We start from the raw sequence: 23102 nt of genomic DNA on the forward strand, positions 1-23102 counted from the left end.
TAGCCGTTCGCCGTAGTTACCCTCATACTCGTACAGTCAGCGTCAAAGAGTGGTGACGAGGCATGAGACGCTCGGAGAGACAATCGCCATCCACCTGCGCCGTCTCCGTTCCGTCTCCATTGTTGATCTGCGGCCCCCAGACATTCACAGGCAACTCAAACATCTTTTTACCTCGTTTCACATGTATCGAAGTGACTTCTGACAAACAGAACGGCCTTTGTCACCACTGGACAAACGAGCCCTTGGAGTCTTATTCGAGGTCACTCCGTCCCCTCTTCAAGTCTCGATGCTCACTGTTCTCTTTGCATCGCTGAACGCTCAACATCAAGCAGTTATATTTAGAACCCTCTCACACAAGCGACTCGGCCCGAGCTCGTGCGCAATGATCCTCCGGTGAACAAAGCCTAGATATCGCCATGGCGGCGTACGCATCCTCCTCCTCCATATCCTCCTCCCACACCACTTCTACCGCCGGCAGCGCCAGGAGCAGCTGGACCGATCCTCGAGACTCGGGGCCAAATGCAGGTCCGGGCATAGGCAAGGTGTATCCTCACTTTAGAGACATTGTCCAAGACGCCACCGCTTCCTTTCAAGATGGTGGCTCGCTCACCCAGTACTTGAATGAAGTCGAAAATTGTATTGCCGTGGCAAAAAGCTCCGTCGACTTTGGCCGCCACGATCTGGCCTACAAGAACTACGTTCGAGCATACGAGATCGCCGTCAATCATATTCCAACACACAAAGAGTATGGCTTTTGGGATTCCAACCCACAGTGGAGGGCTAAATATAAGGCTGCGCGGCACAAGTTGACGGACTTGGAGGGCCAAATGACACGGGTCAAAGCGTTGATCGAAGAGAACAATGCCCGCCACGGCACTCAACCGCAGTCCCGCGCACTTCCTCGGAAGCCCGTATATTCCAGTGGCTTCGGAATCCCCCCGAACCTGGTGCCTGGTCGGCCAACCTCTTCTGGGAGCAACGATGCCAATCCTCGGCCGGGCTCGCCTCAGTCAGGACTGCCCGAGACTCTGCGAATACAACGTGCACGTCCTACCAGCAAGCAGAAACCGGACACTCTACAAGGGCGGCCTCTGACAGACACCTCGAATGACCTAAGTCAACGATTCGCGAAGCTTAGAGGGCTCGGAAATGCAGGCGACCAGTCAGAGTTGTTGTCCATGCCAAAGGCGAGTGACTTCCAGCAAAGTGCAGCCTACACATCCCAGCCGTATTCGGGCACAAACGGGGCGCCTATCTCGCGGCTCAATGGGCCTCGACCGAATCCGGCATTTAGCAATGGACCTATGATTCCACCAAAGGTTCCAACCACTCCACCAAAAGTACCCCTGGACACCTCCATGGCCATGCCCAAACCTCCCAGTCCCACCTACAGCCCGATCGACAATACTGCGGCGCGATTTCATACGATCGGCAGTCGCTTATCTGCCGAGGGAGGCCGGCCGCCGTCGGAGAGGAAGCAGACCTACTATCAGCAGTCACAGAACTCGTCCACCACTTCCCTGCATCTCCAGAGGACCCGCGACGAGCTCTCTGCTCCCTATCGGCCGACAACTCCGAATGGAATCAACTCCGCCATCGTCTCCAAGAACAGCTCCAGTGACCTACCTCATCACACAGTCGTTGACGCGGCGACGCTTCAGCAATACATGACCAAGTACAATGTACTTCTTATTGATATTCGAGAGCGGGCCATGTTCGATGACGGACATATCATGTCTACTTCGGTTATATGTATAGAACCAATATCTTTGAAGGAAGGCGTTTCAGCAGAGGAACTGGAGGATCGACTTGTGCTGGCCCCTGATACGGAACAGGTTCACTTCTCTAGGCGGAATGAGTTCGACCTTGTGGTGTATTACGATCAAAATACGAGCGATGTCTCCTACCTGAGCGGGCCTCCAACATTGACCAAGGCTCCGGCGTTGAGAGCTCTCTATGACACGCTCTACGAATTTAATGACACCAAGCCTCTGAAGGATGGCCGCCCACCAGCGCTGTTGACGGGCGGCCTCGATGGCTGGGTTGACTACATGGGCGTACAATCTTTAGTGAGGTCAAAGACGGCGGCCACCCTAGGAACGACGCGACAGCGACCCGTGGCCGCGGGGCGGCCAATTGCACGACAGCGCATGGTATCTGCTAATTCCCGCTACGAAGTGCGGAACAGGCGCCTCCGCGATCACAAGTTCCTGGACGAGAATGAGCAAGAGGCTTGGCGGCAACAGGCACTCCAGGAGGAAGTGACCCCGATCGAGAAAGCTCAGACGGGCAGTGACGATGCCTATGAAGATATCGAGGTCGAAACAGAACCACCGTCGCCCTTCATTCCCGACTATGAGACATTCCTGCGGCGCTTTCCTTCGATTCAGCAGCAAGAGTCGATGATCATGCCAGCTCGGCGGCCAGTGGCGTCTTATCCTGCTGCCTTTGGAACACAGTCCGCTCCCCTCCCGCCAACACCGCTCCCTCAGGTACCGGCAAGACCTGCCCCTGCCATCCCCAGACCCAGTTACTCCGGCCACGCCGACATCAACGCGCCGCAACCTGCGCTGGCCAGAGTCACCTCTGCGACTCGACCACCTCTGTACTCGACTGTGACATCGTTACGCAGGAGGCTGCCCAAGACAGGTTTGACAAACTTCGGTGTCACATGCTACATGAACTCCACATTGCAATGCTTGTCGGCGACCATTCCCTTGTCCAATTTTTTCAACGATCGACTCTATGAGACTTACGTGCAGCGCAACTGGAAAGGCAGCAACGGCATTATGCCCAAACTTTACGCCAACTTGGTCCAGGCCGTGTGGCAAGGAGATAGTGAGGTCATCAAACCGTCGACGTTTCGAAACTTCTGTGGCCGGATGAACCGAGAATGGGTGATAGATCGTCAACAGGACGCGAAGGAATTCTTCGACTTCCTCGTGGACTGTCTGCACGAAGACCTGAATGTCAACTGGGAACGCACGCCCTTGCGACCTCTCACCGCGGCGGAGGAAATGCAACGGGAACGAATGGATATCGCCAAAGCCAGCCCAATCGAGTGGAAGCGATACGAGCACCGCGACCACAGTTACATGTCCTCTCTTTTTGCTGGCCAACATGCCTCGCGGCTGCGCTGTTTGACCTGTAAACGGACTTCAACCACCTATGAAGCCTTCTACAGCATTAGCGTGGAGATCCCCCGAGATCGTCCTGGCCACATCTATGACTGCCTTTCCTCGTATTGCCGCGAAGAGAAGCTGTCGGAGCTTTGGCGATGTCCATACTGCAAATGTGAGCGTGAAGCTACCAAACAAATCATCCTCACCCGTTTGCCACAGTTCCTGGTCATCCACTTCAAACGTTTTGCTGCCTCGAAGCACGAGAGAGCCAAGAAGATTCACACGCCGATCGAATTTCCTCTGCAAAACCTCAGCATGGACGACTTTGTCATCCCTCGCCCGCCCGCTCAACCAGACCAAGACGGTCGGATGAACATGGAGCTGGCTACCACGGCGCCTTACACATATGATGCGTACGGTGTGCTGAGGCATCTGGGTAATAGTGGCGATGGAGGCCATTACGTGTCCATTGTGAAGGATCAGGGTCGCGGCTGTTGGAGGAAATTCGACGATGAGAGACATGTCGATTTGGATCCGAACAAGTTAAGTTCGAGAGACAGGCTGCAGAATGGCGAAGCCTATATTCTGTTTTACCAAAGAGCGCAAGGACGATGATGGGTCAGCTGTTTTTTGCATGAAACATTGAAGCAAGCGTTCGTGCAACGGGTCGGATTCCGGATACTGTCTATCGTTATAGATACTCGAGTGGACGGGACTTTCTGGGTGCCATTAGGGATCCTGTGAATAGGCGTACTTTGGTACGATGACGAGTCACGAAGGATATTTGATATGAAGCAATGAACGCAGGCACCGGGTAGTCATCCCGCGTCGCTGCTCTGGAGTTTGTCCCTTTTCTTGGTCTTGCCATACATTCCACCCTCGATTCGTCGTCGTTCGATTGCCATCTTGTAGGGTGGTGCGGTTGGCGGTTGAACCGGGTCCAGGCTGACGTGGCCTGCTGGTAACTTGTAGGTAGCATCGCTATCCCAGGCTGAGAGGTCGCCACAGGCCAGAAATGGGGCGATGTACCTTGCTGGATCTGACTGTTCGTCGCGGAAATGCAGTTCGACGACGCCGTCAGGCCGCCGATTGCGGGTTTGTCCTTGTATTCTGGCACCTACGGGTTCTGGTGACTTTCCGGAAGCAGTGAGCTCGTTACGGGACTCTTCTCCCGCGGCGGTATTATCCTGAGCCCCTTGTTCCGAAATGTCTCCATTCGCGGGCTCTGGTGCGTCTCCAATCTCCGGCGTCCAAAGCACTTCCTCTCCGTCTCTGTTTCGGACCATCACAGGCCTGTAACCTTCACAAACGACAAACGCCTCAATACTACTGGCCCGACTTGCCCTCGGCTTCGCCACACTAACCCTCTCGAACAGAATTCTCAACTGTGCGTAGATCAAATCCACGTTCCGACCTCTAAAGATCTTGGCGACGAATTTCCCACCAGGGCGCAACACCTTGGTTGCGAGTGTTAGTGCTGAATAGAGCAGTTGGCTTTGAACGTAGATGTCAAGGGAATGCAGGCCCGTGACATCGGGGGCGCCGTCCGAGATGACCAAGTCGACGAGATGCGTGCTGTCTGTGGGTGTGAAGGCCGGATCGATAGCGTGGAGGAGGCGGGGGACCGTCGACGGGTGGGTGATGTCGGCTTGGAGTTGGATGATACCCTCAAGGGGCGCCATGGGCTGGAGGTCTATGGCCACAATCTTGACGTTGGCGCGAGGTTTCAGCTCGCGTTCGGACTGCTGTACATCCAGGTCGAGAGAGTTCAAGTCCCCCACGAGGTCAGTTTCTTGTTGTTGTTGTTGTCCCATTTGCGCCATCTGGGGACGGTTGAAGCGTTCCATTCTCTCACACCACGCTCGTCGGCCGAAACTCTCGCCTTTGATCAAGATGCGACTGAGCACTTGGCTCCAACTTCCTGGGGCGGCGCACAAGTCTACCACCCTCGTGCATTTCTCCGGCTCGGCGTAGGAGAATAAATCAAATTGCTCGTCGATTTGGATGAGTTTGAATGCACTTCGGGCACGCCAGTTTTGTTCCTTGGCGAGGCGGTAGTAAGCGTCTCTTTTATCTTTGGAGGATTTGCCCATGATTGTCAGTTTGTATTGTGTTTGAATGAGTGCCGGTAGCGTCGAGACGAGAAATCCGAGCGAGGCGAGGCGAGGCGTGGCAAGGCTGCGAGAATGGTGAAGCCGCACTGTACTTCGCCGGACGAGGCTAGTACGGAGGACTCTCTCACCCAGTCCGCAATTTCAAGTCCGCAGTTGAGGCCAGTTCAAGAAAGCAGGACGAGGTCGAGTCGCTTCCCAAGGCTCCCGTCCCGCGCTACTGCACATTGTTCACGTGGAAGATTCATCAGGGAGTTCGTCACGATCATGGCGCCCAGTATGTCGCTGCACAGCGTCGTCGCAATCCTCATCCTCACCACCGACTCTCCGCCGGACTCGGCCAGACTGTTTGCGAAATACTATAACCCCCCTCACACCAATGCCACACAGCAGCCTACACAGGCGTCGCAGCAGCCGTATACGAGCCTGAAAGAGCAAAAGGCGTTTGAGAAAGGGCTGCTGGAGAAAACTGCCAAACAAACCTCGGATGTGATACTTTACGACAACAAAGTTGTGGTGTTCAAGATGGAGAGCGACGTGATGCTGTATGTTGTGGGCAGCGCCGAGGAAAATGAGATCCTACTTTACAATGTTGTGCTGGCGCTGAGAGACACATTAAGCATTCTACTCAAGTATGGCCTTAGTCCACCCTCTGTGGCAGCCCGGGAAAATCACTGACACACGACACAGGAACTCGACAGACAAGCGCACAATAATGGAGAACTACGACTTGGTAACACTGGCAATCGACGAGATCGTGGACGACGGCATTGTATTGGAGACAGATCCGGTCATGGTGGCTTCAAGGGTGTCGAAAGCACCGGCACAGGACGCGCCGAACATGAAGAACATCGACCTGAGCGAACAAGGCATACAGAATTTGTGGGAGTTTGGCAAGAAGCAGGGCATGGAGTTTGTGAGGCGGAATCTGTAAGAGATCAGGGTGCGCACTGTGGAGGGTGAGGAAGTGATTTTGACCGAAACCGAATGGAAGCTCTGCGACTGGGCAGGTAGGCATTTTTTGCTGAAGCACACTGCATGGCGTTAGGAAGGCCGAAAAGGAATGACAAGCACCATTGATAGAGACCGGCTCTTGAAGACACAAGTCTGGGCTGCAATTGCAGAGGGGGACCTCGAGAACCTCAGCCTTGTGGTGGGCGTTCAGCCTCGCCGCGGACAGTGAATCACAAAACTAAATCGACGTCATGGCGACATCGAAGGATGTGAAGGTCGTCAAGGACTCGGAACATTTTAGTTCAGACGCTCCAAAGCGACGATAACGATCCTACACGTTCTATCGTCTCTATTATACGTAGACTTCAGTCGCCGTCCGTATCAAACTACCTTCCAGCATGAAGCAGCGGTTCTCGTCCCTCGATGTCAAGGTCAATCAGAATATCCCCCCTCCATTGCCTCTCGGTTTCTAACCCATTTTCCAGGTCATCGCAAACGAACTAGCTAATTCCCTTACCACCCTTCGCGTCTCCAATATCTACGACCTTTCCAGTCGGATATTCCTCTTCAAATTCGCAAAGCCTGGCAAAAGAGAGCAATTGCTCGTGGACTCAGGCTTCCGGTGCCATTTGACCTCCTTCTCGCGAACCGCAGCCTCCGCTCCATCCGCATTCGTCAGTCGACTGCGGAAATACCTCAAGAGCAGACGAGTCACGGCCGTGAGCCAGATAGGCACGGACCGTGTGATTGAGATCACGTTCAGCGATGGGCAATATCGATTGTTCCTGGAGTTCTTTGCTGCCGGGAATATCATAGTCACGGATGCGGATCTGAATGTGCTGGCGCTACAGCGACAGGTCAGTGAGGGACAAGAAGATGTGGACGTCAAGCTGGGCAGCAAGTACACGCTGGAGGCGAAGCAGAATTTCCACGGCATCCCACCCATTACAGAAGACCGGGTGAGGACGGCGCTGGAGAAGGCTGTCCAACGAGCTAAACTCGCACAGGAGGTGGGTGGGAAGAAGGCGAAGCGAGCAAAAGGAGGAGATGATGTGAGGAAAGCCCTGAGTGACGGCTTCCCCGAACTCCCCTATCACCTCCTCGAGCATGTCTTCATCGAGACAGGAGCAGACTCCACTCAGAAGGCAGATGCTGTTCTAGCGAGTTCGGAGGCGCTGCAGTCCGCCATCAACGCGTTGCAGCGTGCCATGGAGATATTCAACACCTTGGATGCCAGTCACTCCAAGGGATACATAATCGCAAAAGTCAAGGCAGCTCCCTCCACACAGGAGCAGACGCATACGGAGACCCAGCCTTCAGATCAACGGGAGGTGAGCAGAGACAATCTACTGTACGATGACTTCCATCCCTTTCGACCTGCGCAATTTGAGAATAAGCCTGCCCTTCATATTCTGGAGTTTGACGGATTCAATCGCACCGTCGATGAGTTCTACTCCTCCATCGAGTCGCAGAAGTTGGAATCCCGCTTGACTGAACGAGAAGAGGCGGCCAGGCGGAAGTTAGAAGCGACGAGGACTGAACATGAGAAACGGCTGGCAGGTCTGCAACAGGTGCAGGACGTGCACGTCCGGAAGGCACAAGCAATTGAGGCAAATACTCACCGGGTCGAAGAGGCATGTGCTGCTGTCAACGGCTTGATTGCCCAGGGCATGGACTGGGTGGATATCGGCAAGCTGATCGAGAACGAGCAAAAGCGAGGGAACGTCGTGGCTCAGATGGTCAAGCTTCCGTTAAAACTCGAGGAGAACACCGTCACTTTGCTACTCGATGAACCTAGCTTCGACGAGGGCTACGAATCGGATGAGCAAGACATGACTGACGATGAGGAGGCCGAATCGGACGAAGGGTCTCCAATGAACAAGCCTGCAGAAGCAGAAAGACGGCTTGCAGTCGACATTGACCTCGCCCTCTCGCCATGGGCAAATGCACGCCAATACTACGATCACAAGAAGCTTGCCGCTGGCAAAGAGAAACGAACCATGGAGGCTTCGGCGAAAGCCCTCAAATCCGCCGAGCAAAAGATCGAATCAGACCTGAAGAAGAGCCTGAAAACGGAAAAGGCCGTTCTACGCCCTGCACGGAAGCAATTCTGGTTCGAGAAGTTCTTGTATTTCATCTCCAGCGACGGATATCTGGTGATTGGAGGCAAAGACGCGCAACAGAATGAATTGCTGTATAGGCGATATCTGAAGAAAGGTGACATCTACGTCCACGCCGACTTGCAAGGGGCCTCGAGTGTTATTGTGAAGAATAATCCCAGAACCCCCGACGCGCCGATTCCTCCGTCAACGCTGTCCCAGGCCGGCGCGTTGACTGTATGTACGAGTAGTGCCTGGGACTCGAAGGCGTTGATGGGCGCATGGTGGGTCAATGCTGATCAAGTCAGCAAGACGGCTCCGACAGGCGAGTATCTCACCACCGGCGGGTTCATTATTAGAGGACGTAAGAATCTGTTACCGCCAAGCCAGTTACTCCTCGGCTTCGGGGTCATGTGGTTGATCAGCGAGGAAAGCAGGGCTAACCACGGCAAGCATCGATTGGAGAGGACGGAGAGCATGCTGTCTGGCGAGGCTGAAGCCCTGGCCAACGATGCCCGGGGGCTGTCCATCGACGAACAAGATGCCGAGAGTGAAGTCGAGCAGGACGGCCAGCCAGAACAAGCAATACCAGATGTGGAGGAGGCCGCCGACGACGCAGCAGAAGAGGAAAATGAAGACGATCGTGGAGTAGACCTAGACGAGGCTCACAAGAACGTCACTGGGGTCGATGATGGGGACGAAAACCACGACTCATCGGCTCCCTCAGAGGCCGAAGACGAGAGATCAAACCCGTTGCAAGTGCAGGGGGCCAGTGTCGGCGAAGACACCCCCAAGGAGAACCCCGACGTCCAAATCTCAGCCGCCAGAGACGACGAAGAAGCCGGGCAAGATGATGACGACGACATCGACGACGATCACGACGACGACCATGAAGATACCCAAGACACACCCGAAGAAGCGACCCCGTCAACCCGCCCGTCAACTCCAGCATCCTCCTCCAACGCCGTGTCAGCAAAACCGAAACCCGCGCATCTCGCACGCGGCAAAAGAAGCAAAGCCAAGCGAGCGGCGAAGAAATACGCCGACCAAGACGAAGAAGACCGCGCCCTCGCAATGCAGCTCCTAGGAAGTAATCGCGCGCAGGAACAGCGCAAGGAAGCCGAAGCGGACAAGGCGGCCAGGGAAGCGAAAGCGCAGGCCGACCGAGAGAGGAGAAAGGCGCAGCACGCAAAAGCGGCGGACCGCGAGCGCGCCAGGCGGGAGCGGCTGGAGAAACACGCCGATGCCGGGACCGCGGTGCTAGATGAAGAGGACGAACTGTCCAAGGAACAGCTGGAGCAGGAACGTCAGGAGTTGATGTCCATCGACCGGCTCGTGCCGCTGCCGGAACCTGGCGACGAACTCCTCGCCGCGATCCCCGTGGTCGCGCCATGGAACGCGCTCACGCGCCAGAAATATAAAATCAAGCTCCAGCCCGGGTCGGTCAAGAAGGGCAAAGCCGTCAAGGAGGTTCTGGGATTCTGGACGTCTCTCGGTACCAGGGGGCCGAAGGTCGTTGACGAGAATAATCGCGAGAGGGAACGTGTTTGGAGGCGCGAGGTCGAGCTGTTGAAGGAGTGGAGGGTTGAAGAAATCGTCGGGGCCGTACCGGTCAAGGGATGTAGGATTGTGCAGGGAGGCGGGCTGGGCGGGAGTCTTGGCGGGAGTAGTGGAGGTGGCAAAGGGAAGGGCAGTGGTGGCGGGAAAGGAAAGGGGGGTGGGAAGAGAGGGAGATAGCGAGATGACATTCTACTTCAGGTTTCAATACCACCGTAGCGGCAGTGCGCAGTACTTGAAAGCACGAAAGCATGAGTCCACTGCAGGGCTGTTCACTCCTATCGACCGTTACTCGGCTCGTGCCCTCTGAAATTGAGTTCACATTCGTGGCCCTTCATACGGGCAGAGCGGTCCGAGACACAGTCGCTACATTCGCGAATCTCCAGGTCCATTGAGGGGGTGAATTGGCCAAGGTAGGCACGATCAGACAGACAGATAGGTACACAGCATACAGATAGACGGACAGACACTCTGATCGGTCTTCCTTATCTTTGACAGGTGACACGTCGTCTGCGGAACTTGAACTGACCCGCCCTGTTCAAGGCACCGTACTGGATAACAGCGGTGCACGCACCTCCAGAGAATGACCGGAGCCCGGCGGTGGAGGCGTCCCGCTGGCGGTGCTGCCTTTCCTGCTCCCATTCTGCTTCTGTGTCTGAGACGGCGACTTGCCCGTGTTACTCAAGCTGACCCACAGGTCGGGGTAATTCGCCTCGGACTACAAGGTGGGAAGGGAGGAAAGCGTTAGCGCAGAACCGAATCATATATGCATGCCTGCATGATACGTATGATACGCGAGAAGGGGAGACTAGGGCAGGGCAGGGCAGGCGGGAACTCACATCCGCGATCACCTCTTTATACTTCCCCCACAGGTAGTCGACCTTCCTGTCGACGTCAAAGTCAGGGCGGCCCGTCTCGGAATCGACCTGCCACAGGTCCTCGTAGACGTCGCGCAGGCCGTTGCGGAACTGCAGCGCGCGGTTCGGCTGGTTGCGGCTCTTCAGGAACGTCAGCATGCCGGCCAGGACGGTGTTGATGGCGCCGAGCACCGTGATGGCGATGCGCGCCGCGTTCGAGTTGGTCGTCCCGATGGCTGTCACGGTGGCGCCGATGCCGATCTGCAGCCAGAGCATGCCGTGCGAGGCGCTCGCCACGAGAAAGTAGTACCGTGTTTGCGCGCGGTAAGCTTTCTCGACGTGTGCGCTCAGCGTGTGTCCGGCGAGGGTGGTGTCTGTTGTGGAAAATGCGATGAAATCGTCAGTCTAGTCATTCGTGCGAGCCTGGCTTACCTGGTGGGGTGGAAGGTCTGCGCGGCTGGCGGCGCTTCCTCCTTGTGCTCCTTTGTTGTAGGTCAATGTGGGGAGGTTTCGTACCGTCGTCAGGAATTCCAATCCTTTGGCGGAATGCTTTGCGCTTGTCGCTGGCTGGGGGACTAGAACTGCTCGACATGTTCCGTGATGGGCCGCCTGGAGCACCAGCACGGACGCCGTCGCCGTCGCCGTCGCCATCTCGGCCGCTGACATCGCTTGGTCGTGATCCATCGATTTGATTATGCGTTGCTGTGGCGGCGCTTTTGGTGGGGTCTACCAGCAGACTTTGACTGTTCAGGGACATGGTGGCTAGGACTGCGCTCTTGGGCTGGGTTGACGGCGAGGTGAGGATAGCAAAGAGAGTATGGATTGGAATGAAAGGGAGAACAGAGCCGGGCCGTCTTAGCAATATATCGCGAGACGTTACCTTTTGTCAATGGCAGGCAACCTTTCCCATATCTGTGTCTCGTCTTCGTAGGCGCGCCGCCACGAGGAGCTGAGGTTCAGTGCTGATCAGATTCGCAGCGTACACCTGGCTAGAGACCCATCACGGGCTTATGCAGCATGAATGTGCATTTTCAGGTCGAAGGGTCTAGACGATGTCCCTGCTCCATGTCGCGGCCGGTTGTGCTGCAAGTGAGAGGTGCCGGCCATTCAGAGATACAGCAAAGGGCAGCTGTTGCAGGGGTTGTCGCAGATGCGCAAGATGAGGCTGACGGGAGACAAAATTACGAGCGAGGAACATGATCTGCAAGAGCTCAGGCGTCGATTAGCGAATTGGCCTGGAACCGTGTCGCCTACCATTGTTATGTCTGTTCCACCTCGTGGGCGGGTTCTGCACCGCGAGAGCAGACTCCGGCTAGACTTGGTTTGGGAAAGCGATGGCCATGCGTCAAAGCAGAGAAGCGGCTGAGGACCGAATCGGGGCAGAGAGATGTCGAAGGTGGTCGAACGATAGCAAAGACATTTGTATTGTCCGTCTGTTCTGTCTGTCTCTGCCGATAAACCTGCTGCGTGTGTGAGTCGCTAAACGATCGCAGGCAAATGTAGCGCTTTCTGCTTTTGGGAACCGACACAGGCGGGTTTGCTGTCGCTGTTATTCAGCCAGCCTCATGGCGGATGTTGCTGTAACCACTCGTGATGGTGTGTGCTCGATACGCAGATGTCTGCATGAAGAGGGTTCAGCTGTCCAGGGCCAGCCAGCCATGGAAATGCTGTCTGGTCACGTTCGTGGGGAGGGAGGGGAAGGGGAGGGGGGGAGGATAGAGGGGTAATCGTTGGGTGAGAGGTGCCTACAGGCTGCCACTGTGTCGCTGAGGCAAGGCTGAGGAGACGGTGAAGTAACTGTGAGGTGGGTGTGAGGAGACCGTGAGGAGAGTGTAAGTAACTGTGAGGAGATGAGCAAACCCCCGAGAAGCACTCGCGTCATTGGAAGCAGGACCCGTTCACCTTCTCGGTGGTGCTCTCTGAGACTCTAATATTGCTGCACATCACAGTACTTAGCATCAAGTCGATAGCAGTACTGTCACAGAATGCCTCGTCTCACGGATCAGTCGGATCTGTGGCCGTCACCCTGCAGTCACCAGCCTGTCCCTTCCATTCCATTCCATTGCTGGGCAACTGACGAGCTTTGCAAGTCTAAGCCTCGACACCTTCAAATCCGTCCAAGATGGGTAGAATATTTGACCCAGGCTGCCTCTTTAAAGGCTTAACCACGCCACCACTCTCCCGCCAGTGGTGAAAAGGCAACCATGCGAGCCTCAGAAGGCAAACAGGCCCATCTTTGCACCAACCTCGATGGGGGCCAAGAAATCCAAGCCTCCAACTATGCCCGGCCAAGTCGCTAACGAAGACACCGCCGCCGCCAGCGCTGCCTTATGGAATGCATGTCTGTGTTTAAAGAAGGGGTGCGTCGTCTCGGTACGAGTACTGGGTACGTCTTCTGGCTTCTCTCGTGCAACCTTGCTCGTATTGTATCCGTTCTGTTGCAATGCATCACCCACCCGAAAGACCCCTGTCAGAGCCAATGCTCCCTTCGTCCCCAAGCTCACCCTTGCCGTCAACACCGCTCCGCCAGCCTGGCAAGACCGCAGAAAGCAGCGTGTACTTTCCAGTCGGCAATGTTGAGGGTTCTCCCACACACGCGCAGCCGAGGCCACACGGGCCACGACGCTGTGGGCCGGTCGAATGGGCCGTCGAGATAATTGCTTGGATCACCTCGCTGGCCGGCATGGCTGCCGTGATCGTCGTCCTACACGTTTACGACGATAGGCCGCTTTCAGAATGGCCTCATAGGGTTTCTCTCAACGCCGTCATCTCCACCCTAGCCCTGGTGTCCAAGGCGTGCCTACTCGCCGTTACCGCGTCATGCATCAGCCAGCTCAAGTGGACGAGATTGACGAACCACAGACGCCCGCTGATCGAGCTCGAGCAGTTCGACGCAGCCTCGAGGGGCGTGAGAGGTTCCTTGCGGATGATAGTCACTCCGGCGTTGTGGCATATCGCTTTGGTGGGGGCCGTGGTGACCGTGGCCGCCATCGCCATCGGACCTTTTACACAACAAGCCATTACTTACCCCTTGCGCACCGTTGCCGTATCCACGGCGATAGTACCACGGACTCAAACATATCAAAATGCGGCACCTGGAGGATTACTGGGGATCCGAGACGTTCCCCTGACAATGAAAGCGGCGGCTTATAGTGGTCTGTTCGATCCAGGCGCCGCTGCAACGCGTGCATCGACAACCGCTCAATGCAGTACTGGCAATTGCACTTTCTCCGAGTATACATCGCTAGCGGTGTGCAGCAGATGTGTGAATGTGACTCGGTTGGTGGCTCGGAATGGTTGCTCCGGCTCCGGGTCCAGCACCCAGTGTAGGAGTTATACGCTGCCAAACCAGCTGCTGCTCGACGGTGACGGAGGATTGATCAATACCACTGCAAACACGATGCCCAACCAGGTGGTGGTGGAAAACCTCGGTGCCAGCCTGATCAACCTCTCCATCATCTTATCCCAGGCCAACTTCTCGACGACACCTGATGATATCAGAGCTTACGACTGCAGCATCTACTTTTGCTTACAGAAGTACCAAACAAGCTTCCAAAATGGCGTCTTCAAAGAAAATGTCAGTGACGAATATATTTCTGACGTACCTCGCGAGAACTCGACCGTCGGCTACAACATCGCCGCTCCGCCAGCGTTCGTTGCCCCGAACGAGCAGACGAACTTCGCAGTGAGCGACTTCAGCTATCAAGCCGTAGGCTCGTATCTTCGGAAACTCCTTGTTGGGGACGCTTTTGCCATCCTCGCGGAGGCGTCGTACAGTTCAGATGCAATGGACGCCTTGTACAACTCACTGTCTTCCGATGGCAGTGGCACCTCCATCATTGATGCGTTGGCAAGAAGCATGACAGCCGAGATCCGCTCAAGCCCCGGTGCAAACATTGCGTGGGCATTGGGGGCAAGCACGCAGGACAGTACGTACATCCATGTGCGCTGGGCGTGGCTCGCACTGCCTTTGGCTTTGCAGGCTCTGGCGCTCTTGCTCTTGGGTATGACGATGATTTCGAGCTTCCGCAGCAGGACTCCCATCTGGAAATCTTCTCTGCTCGCCGCTTTGTTCCTAGCACCTTCGGGCAGCGTTTCTGGGGGGCCAGAACCCCAACAAGGCGTTTCAGCACTCAATAGCGATGGAAACGTCTCCTCCAATGTCTGCACGCTGAAAGAAATGGAAGCAAAGGCCAAAGAGATGCGGGTGCGCCTGTTGCGTGACGAGGGTGGCGGGCTGCGCCTACAATAGGTGTCGCATCCTGTGTCTGTCAGCGCATGTTGTAGCCAGCCACATATACATCTATATAGTCGATTTGCTCCCTTGACTGTAGAGGAATCCCGAGAAATCTGTGCGTAAACTCGGCTCAAGGAGCAACTTCACCTTGCCTTACCGCAGCCTTCCTCTCAATTTTCATCATTCGCAAGTCATTGTCAACTGAGTCGAACAATGGCGAGACAGCACCAAGATCCGGGCCATGAACCCCTCTATTTCACCTTTAGGCTGTTGATGATGGACGGAACCGAGCACGTCAAGGCGTAGTGACTGTTGTCAGTCTCACTCCAGCGGGGTACACAAGCACGTGACAAGGCGCACCAGTTTCCCCGCCTTCCACATGTTCCGAGGTTTGTCATCACCGAATCATGACTTCGTCTGACTTTGAATATCTCACCTTTACTGTGCGTAAATGAGCCCATCCACTCCGTCTGACCTGCCCAGCGAGAATGATACCGTCGGCTTCCGATGATCATGCGACCTCGACTGGGACACCAGCAACCAGCCAGGTGACATTGCGGCAAGGCTGTTGGATACAGGACCGCTTCCCATCATGGCCTCGACTCTCTCTTCTGCTTCTCTGCGTTGATACTGCTAATACTCAAGTTCCCTTCTTCTCTGCGTGGCTGGTCCACTGTCCTCCTGTCTCAACCGGTGCCCATGAGCAACTGACACCCGGTATCCACGTCATCAACAACTGTTTCAGGCACTCTCGCGTCTCCATTACGATCACATCCCGCAACTCCGGGGATCCGGGGATCAGACGCCTGAGAGACCATGACTGATCCCCACGCTGCGCATGACTGACCTACTGCCTACATTCCCCCCGGTGCAGTCTTCCTCATCGTAGCAGTTCAATCTATCTTGACCCTCGAAGCTGGCGACCATGTCGTTTCTCCGCAAGACGTCGGATCCTCCAGCCTTCTTCCCTCTCTTCCCTATATACCTGCTCCCCTCGCTGCCTTTCCGCCGCAAGTCGCGTCAATCCAGCACCGACAGCAACGGGTCCACCGATACAACCACCTCCACGCTATCCGCTCCGTCTTCGTCCTCATCAAACCCGTTCACAAGGAGTCCGACTCCGACTCCAATCCCTACCTCCTCGTCCTCCGCCATCATCATCCCCCCAGACGACAAGTTCCTCAACGGCCACAGCTCCCACATCCAATGCGCCAAATGCTCCACAGACCTCTGCCTCACCTCGCAGATCATAAGCAAAGGCTTCATGGGCAGACATGGCCGCGCATTCCTGGTCCAAGGAACGACCAGCCACATCGAAACCATGACACCCGCCCTCCCCAACACGTTTCAGAATAAATCCATTTCGAGAAATCTGGTCACTGGCCAACATGTCGTGAGCGACATCAGCTGCGCCATTTGCGGGAACATCCTGGGCTGGAAATACGTCGAGGCCAGTGAAGAAAGCCAGAAATACAAAGTCGGCAAGTTCATCCTCGAAACCAAGAGGATTCGTGTGAGCGTGTGCTGGGAGAATGACGAGGACGATACGACGCCGGTGCAGACGCACGACGAGGCCCTTCCACTCCCATCGCACGAGTTGAGAAGGTTAATCGATGGTCCTAGCACCGGCGCGACCCGTGCGGATGGAGACCTGCAATTCGATTCGCAGGACGAAGACGAATGTGAAGATCTGTTTGCTGGTGTCTGGAGCCCTCAGCTCGCGGCCAAGAGGCGGCAGCGGAAGAAGGAAAGATTTGGGAGGAATCCCATTAGCGGAATGCTGAACTTTGGTGCTGGAAGCAGCAATGATACACTGGCATGATCTGTCGCCACTAGCTCATCTGTGAGCTTTTCGTCTGCCTTTCCGGCGAATGGCAGGCTCTCCAGGAGGTAACGCCTTCACCACCGTCGAGCATCCTTCAGCTCGATAGATGCACCATGTCCTGCAATCGCAGACGTCACACACCGCAACTCAGAGCAGCATTATGATACCCTGGGAGCACGGCGGCTCAACCCTACTCCACCGCCCCTACCAACACTAACACTATTGTTTTGGATACCCCCCTGGTTCACAGATCTAGCATGAATAATACGCAAATGATACCCACGTTGATAACCCATGATACAGAGGACGTCGAACGAGAAATGGTTGGAGCTTCACCCGGCGTTTACGGTACGACAAGGTATTGCATGAATGATGATTTTTGTTACTGCAGGCCCAGGGGAATGTAATAGAATGGAGCCAAGAGGAGAGACGCTCTACCTTGGAGCACAATATCATGTATCATGCATCATGCGTTTAGAGGGGCGGCCTCGTGGTCTTCGTTATCCCCAATCAATCATGAACATAGGCCAAGAGGGCAGAGCACCAGGATCGAAGAGAATTGTACCCGTAGCCTACTCTAGCCAGTCTAGCCTACCGACTACTGTCTGTCTGTCTGTCGGTGACTGTGCTTCTCGTGTCCGTTCCGCTTTTGATAAACGAATCAATGTGTTTGGCCCTTTTGAAATGAAAGGTTCCAATCGAAGAAAGTGGTTGTTCGATGACATTATCGCCGGCCAGTACTCGTAGGCAGGTAGACGAGCGTACATCCCCAGGGCATGCTATGTGATGAGCCAAGCTATGTATGTAGCCACAGTACCTATCTACTTAGGCCACACTCAAAATTCCTTGCCCATCCCAGCTACTGTACTGGAGGAAGGGTCTTCGGCTGTAATGCGAGCGGACTTTTCCTCATCGACTTCCATTGTACGCCACACTAGAGTACCGGGCACGTGCCTCTCAAGCTCCATTACATCCGCAGTAGACCACCGGGGCTGCGCTTCTCAGCCTCCATTGTATCCGCGTAGACCATTGGGCCTGTGCCTCAACCTCCATTGTATCCACAGTAGACCAACCCGCCTGTGCTTCTCAACCTTCATCGCACCCACAGAAAACCCTCAGGCACGTGTGTGATGATGGTGGTGATGGTGCGGTCCGGCATGTCCCAGGCCGCCCTCGGCCTTTGCTTTCTTGCCAAACTTGCAGCAGGCCTCGTGGCGCCGGAGATTGTCCAGCCGCGGAAAACGGCGTTTGCAGCCCACGTCGTGGAACTTGCACAGCATGTGTTGATGTTTCGGGCGGTGCAGGGCCATGTGGCGTTTGAAGTTGCTGCCCTCGCCGTTGAGGTACGCGTGGCAGATGGGGCAGTACATCTTGTTCCCGCCGTGGTGGGTGGCCACGTGCTCGTCGCGGATGTGCTTGTACGTGAAGGACTTGGCACAGTTGGGGAACGTGCATTTGAAGGGCGGGCCGCCGTCGTGGGCGTGCTTGTGGTGTTTGTGCGGAGTGGCGGTCGCGCTCGGGGTCGACGAGGATGCCGATGCCGATGCCGATGCGTGCGCAAGCATCGCCGCCAGGTGTTTCTTGGAGATGTGGCCCGTCAGCGCGGCTTCGGAGGCAAAGTCTGCAGCCTCGCAGCCTTGCCATTGGCATTTGGTCACGCCCTTGGCCAGGTGCACGGCTTTTACGTGCTTTTTGAGGTCCGTTCCTGTGGCGAAGGAGGCGCCGCACACGGTCCCGCAGGGCATAAGCCATTGGCACGCGCGGGATGTGCTGGGGGCGGTGACGGCGGAGAGGAGGTCCTGCGTGTCGGTCAGAGGGTCTTTAGGGGCGTCCGTTGAAGAAAGCCCGTCCAGTAGATGCGATGGTCCGGCAGCGAGGTGAGCACCGTCAGTCACCGGGACAGGCTGTGGCTGTTGCAGCTGCTGCTGGTGAGCGACGGCTGGGTGGCAGCCAAAGTTGAGGGAGAACGGTGGCAGTGGAAGTTGCTGACTTAGTCCTGGGTTGCCGGAGCAGAGCTGTTCCTGGGCAATGGTGTCCCAGTAAGGGGCTGTGTTGGCAAAACACTGATGATGCATGGGGACATCGACTGGGGGGACTACCGTGTTAGGGGGGTCAATGAGCATGTCGAGGGGCTGAATGCCCAGCATACCAGGTTCCTCGAGGCCCAAGTCTGACTGCGTAAAGTCGTTGTTGTGCAGCAGTGGGACTGAGAAGGAGAGGCCTAGATTTTTGTCCTTCTCAAATTCGGTCCAGTCGACGCAGTCGAAGCACGAAAAGTCACATTCGTCACAGGTGTCCTGGCATGCAGGGCCATCAGGGCAGTGGGTCATCTTTTCGTCGTCGCAATCCTCACACTGATCAACGAAGTGGCAGGGTCTCTGAATGGCTTTGACATGCTCCTCCACGCAGTCGTCACAGTCGTCGACGCAATCTTCGCAGTCCATGGGTGTTGGGGAGTTGTGATGTGGCTCATCGCAGCAGCCGGGCGAAGGCTCGTCAAAGCTGACAAGGCCGTCGCCTCCATGGTCGAAAGTGACGCAACAGTCAAGGGCGTTGGAGGAGAGAAAAGAGCCATCATCTTCATCCTCGCCACAGCACGCGAATGTATGTCGATCGGCCGCGAGACGCGATGAGCTCCTGGCTGTGGCCTGGTTCCTGACCGGTGACCTGTAGTTTTGTGAACGACCGGCCAATCTCGACTTGGCGGGGAAGACGTCGAGGGGATTCACATAAGGCTGGTGGTGGTGGAAGTCTTGAGCGGTCAGACCTTGAGGGGAGGCTCTTCCCATGGTGCACGCTGGACTGTGAACTTTGAACTCTGAGCTTGCTCGTCCCAAGGCTGTGGTCACTGGTCCTTTGGCGTAACGTGGGGGGAGCGGAAGAGGTGAAAGTGCGGCGGCACGAACAGGCGCAGGACGAGCACGTGACAGAGAAAAAGTCGTCTAACTTAGACAGGCTTGGTCACGGAGTTCCCCATTTTCACGTGAGGCACAAGGTCGTTGCCGCCAAGGCCAGCAGCCCCGCGGCTTAGTAATTTCGTTTCGCACATTCGCCGAGGAGATTCCCGCGCCTTTTATCGATGCCACTTACATTGCACTCTGTATCTCACTTATGTACGGAGTAGTGCTCTTACCAGTTACACTTCTCACTTCAACAGGCACGTGCATGTTTGCCTCCGCCGGTACTGGTGGAACGGATGACCCTGAATGTCTTCCTCGGTGATGGGCCATGTCAATCTATTGATGTGGAAATTCAACAAGGCAGCATGCAGACACCAAAACTTGCATGCAACGCGATACCATTGTTGCAGTGAATGAGCTATTCGTACGACAACACACTCCCTCCTGCTCTCGCTCGTCTCCGTCACACTGCCAGTGCACCAGGAAGCCCGGCATCCGAATCCAGATGGATGAGTCCATCGCTGACGGCCACTTAATGTTGTCCTCCTTGGGCGAGGCCTCCGAACAAGCCGCCTACCTATCGTCGCTTGTTAGAGCTTCGTTCTCATCGCTTGGAGGCATTGACTTTGCACCTACTAAGGGACCCGGGTTCGGGGACTGCTCTCCGCCTCCCTGTTCGGCTTGTCAGGTTTCTCATCCCAACCAGGATTTTGGCAACAATGCGAAACGGGCACGAATCATCACTTACCTGCTCAAGCTGCACGCTAAGATTGTTCATTGTCGCCTGCAGCTGTTCGTCATGGCTGAAGTCCACGCTGTCGTGATGCAACTGCTCCAGGAAGGCAAAGATGTTTTCGCAATGGCCCTCGTTGTGCAGCTTGTGCACCGCGCTGGTGATTAGCTGGTCGTTGAAAATTGTGCCATCCGAGGTCTCGATCGACAGGACTGCGTGTGCCAGCTCTTCCATCCCGTGCGCGAGATTGGGATCGTGCGAGACGTCGGCGCCGGACTGGGCGAGGCGCTGCAGGAGCTGCATGAGTGCTTCGTATTCGCTGTCATCAATGCCGGAGTTGACGTCCGCCTCCATCTCTTGCACCTCGCTAGGGAACTGGGAAGGGTCGAATGCACCATGACCCAACATTCCCGTCAGCCCCGCCCCTATGCTCGAAATAAAGCCCGACATGGTCTTGCGCGGTGAATTGTGGTGTGTTAGGCTCTTGAGTTTCACGTCCTGAAAGTACTGATTGATGGGTGCTGGCAGGTGACTCTGCTAGAGGGGTTCGATGGAGAATGCTGACTTTTCTTCGCAGTCTTGGTAGATCTGCAGATGACTCTTACCTCCAGGCCTTGGGCATGCCCTATATACCACGCACTACAGGAGCCTCCGCTCTTCGGTCCTGGCGCATGGATTGTTCAGACGGGGGTCCAAGTGAAGAGTTGCACCCTGAAAACTACCTCAGCCATAACAGAAATAGATCGTTGTGTTATTCTACGGGGACGAGGCTGAATGGCGGCTGCAACTAGGAAAGGCCCGTCGATCCGCATGAACAGTCTCATCCAATGACGCGGTATTGTGCTCCAGGCCTTGGTCCAGAGACAAAGTTGCTGTGGTATGTGTAGAGTGAATCCGGAGGTCGTCAGGGCGTCTTGCTTACTATATACAGCTTATGGCCTAATTAGCTTATGGCCTAATTAGTGAGCTTACCTGATGTGGCGCTTCAGCCAACACCCGCTTGATCTCGCCGCAGCATAGCACGGTACTGTGTTAGTACTGAGTACGGAGTACATGCAGTGCAGCATCGTGTCCGCCTGCAGATACCCCCAAAATGCGCCTAGCCAAGCCGCTATATCGGATCGAGCTGCGTTAATGATGGGGCGACGTGAGCAAAGACGAGAACGTGTCGAACTAAGGGTATTAGCATACATCGAATACCGCCTAACGCGTGGAAGCGGCCGTCTAATGCGAGTGGCTTACCCTGAGTGGGGGTTGAACTCGGCCGCATTGTATGTACACAGGACGTACAACACGGCTCGCCAACCCATTTTGAGGCACAGCACACAGCACAAGCAACTGCGAGCTTGTCAGAAGGATTCTGTGGGGGTCGACGCTTGCTGAGGCCATGGCACCTAGGCTTCTATCAAAAAAGGAGTGAGAAAGCCGATGTTCCGGGCTGCCATAGGTAGGGAGAAACGCCTAACAGAAGCGCAGGGGCAGCCAGTGATCGGTTGTGTTGATCGACAAGACCAACTGCTGTGTGCATTCATGTCTCTCGCCGTGTTCCAGGTAGGTCCGTTCAAATTGTCCCTGGGCCCCCATCAGCGATCTCTTACAGCAATAAGATAGGCATCTTTCCACGCCTTCGCTTCTCCATCAAGTCTAAAGAAACCTCTCTGTGCGAGAAGAAATGTCTTGACTCTCTGCGGGCTCATTGCTCATAACGGCGACCCCTCTTGTCACAACTCACCCTGGTGGAAGCCCGGGAGCATCCACTTACCATAGTATGATAGATAACGTACGGAGAACGTACGGAATAGGTCTCCCTTCAGATTCCCTGTCATCCTATACCGACTGGCTTCTTTCCCCCTGGCCCGTCTCCCTTGCCCAGCGCTGCTCGAGGTTACGCCGCCCTCTTGACCGGGATGGACTTTCCTATTTGCCGCAAAGGCCGTCCAGCCCCCAAGGACGTCGAACCCATCCATCCCGGCTTCGCACGGGCCGAGAGACTCAGGAATAATGGCCAGAGAGACCGTTGTCCACCGGTCGTGCTAGAAATCAGCAGACGAGTGGGTGAAACAAGCTGGTGATGAGCATTACAATAGAAGCAACGAATCCGGTGGCGATCCAGTCAATGGCATCCAGATATTCCCTTCCGTGTGCTAATACCCCTGGAAATGGCTGTGTCTGTTTGCAGAGCATTGTCGGCACTTGCTAAAGCAAACATCGCCCCCCACATGGGCCGCTTCTGGGGACTCGCTTCTAAAGGTCGCGCAACTCACCATTGATGGTGGTCCAGTAACTACCCTTCAACTGGTCATGGAGCTGGGTAAATGCGCGAGCCCTTCTCAACCTCAGCGCTGTCGACATCTGGATTGCCTCTTCCAACAATCCCATGGACCAGACAGGCTCCTAATTATGGGCCTCCAGTCCTCCGTCGCTCAACACTGCGCGATTATAGTCCAGCCTTCTGTTCGCTGGTGGTGCAGTGCCTGGGAAGCGGTCACCCAGCATCGCCAAGCCCGGCACCCTTACGTGCTTCTGCCACGAAATGTCAGTGCCGTGGTAAGATACCTACTGTAGCCTCGAACAGAGTCTCCAAAACAGCGAGAAACAAGGTCGAGTGTCTCCTTATCGATAGTGGGTGAGTACCAGTGCCCTAGATCGCGAGCTACTGGGTTCTTTAAAGCAGCAGGGATCCCACTAGCACTATGGTTTTCGCACT

At 55.6% G+C, this 23102-nt stretch overlaps 8 protein-coding genes across 8 annotated transcripts; 5 read left to right on the top strand and 3 right to left on the bottom strand.

The window, feature by feature from the left end:
• Positions 1-416: 416 nt before the first annotated feature.
• Positions 417-3737, top strand: G647_08640 (uncharacterized protein; the record flags this gene model as incomplete). Its single annotated transcript, XM_008732948.1, has 1 exon — positions 417-3737. One exon carries the CDS (start codon positions 417-419, stop codon positions 3735-3737), a length of 3321 nt encoding a protein of 1106 aa, XP_008731170.1.
• Positions 3738-3940: 203 nt separating this feature from the next.
• On the bottom strand, positions 3941-5215 carry G647_08641 (uncharacterized protein; the record flags this gene model as incomplete). Its single annotated transcript, XM_008732949.1, has 1 exon — positions 3941-5215. One exon carries the CDS (start codon positions 5213-5215, stop codon positions 3941-3943), a length of 1275 nt encoding a protein of 424 aa, XP_008731171.1.
• Positions 5216-5500: 285 nt separating this feature from the next.
• G647_08642 (uncharacterized protein) lies at positions 5501-6167 on the top strand (the record flags this gene model as incomplete). The annotated part of the gene is made up of 2 exons (XM_008732950.1): positions 5501-5865; positions 5924-6167. The coding sequence occupies 2 exons, from the start codon at positions 5501-5503 to the stop codon at positions 6165-6167; spliced, it is 609 nt and encodes a 202-aa protein (XP_008731172.1).
• A 418-nt stretch (positions 6168-6585) lies between these two features.
• G647_08643 (uncharacterized protein) lies at positions 6586-10023 on the top strand (the record flags this gene model as incomplete). The annotated part of the gene is made up of 2 exons (XM_008732951.1): positions 6586-6618; positions 6673-10023. 2 exons carry the CDS (start codon positions 6586-6588, stop codon positions 10021-10023), a joined length of 3384 nt encoding a protein of 1127 aa, XP_008731173.1.
• Positions 10024-10381: 358 nt separating this feature from the next.
• On the bottom strand, positions 10382-11457 carry G647_08644 (uncharacterized protein; the record flags this gene model as incomplete). Its single annotated transcript, XM_008732952.1, has 3 exons — positions 10382-10561; positions 10683-11074; positions 11133-11457. 3 exons carry the CDS (start codon positions 11455-11457, stop codon positions 10382-10384), a joined length of 897 nt encoding a protein of 298 aa, XP_008731174.1.
• Positions 11458-13383: 1926 nt separating this feature from the next.
• Positions 13384-14952, top strand: G647_08645 (uncharacterized protein; the record flags this gene model as incomplete). The annotated part of the gene is made up of 1 exon (XM_008732953.1): positions 13384-14952. One exon carries the CDS (start codon positions 13384-13386, stop codon positions 14950-14952), a length of 1569 nt encoding a protein of 522 aa, XP_008731175.1.
• Positions 14953-15862: 910 nt separating this feature from the next.
• Positions 15863-16759, top strand: G647_08646 (uncharacterized protein; the record flags this gene model as incomplete). Its single annotated transcript, XM_008732954.1, has 1 exon — positions 15863-16759. The coding sequence occupies one exon, from the start codon at positions 15863-15865 to the stop codon at positions 16757-16759; it is 897 nt and encodes a 298-aa protein (XP_008731176.1).
• Positions 16760-17877: 1118 nt separating this feature from the next.
• Positions 17878-19551, bottom strand: G647_08647 (uncharacterized protein; the record flags this gene model as incomplete). The annotated part of the gene is made up of 1 exon (XM_008732955.1): positions 17878-19551. One exon carries the CDS (start codon positions 19549-19551, stop codon positions 17878-17880), a length of 1674 nt encoding a protein of 557 aa, XP_008731177.1.
• Between the last annotated feature and the right edge of the window lie 3551 nt (positions 19552-23102).

This window comes from Cladophialophora carrionii (assembly GCF_000365165.1).
Source record: "Cladophialophora carrionii CBS 160.54 unplaced genomic scaffold supercont1.7, whole genome shotgun sequence".
Classification (NCBI taxonomy): domain Eukaryota; kingdom Fungi; phylum Ascomycota; class Eurotiomycetes; order Chaetothyriales; family Herpotrichiellaceae; genus Cladophialophora; species Cladophialophora carrionii.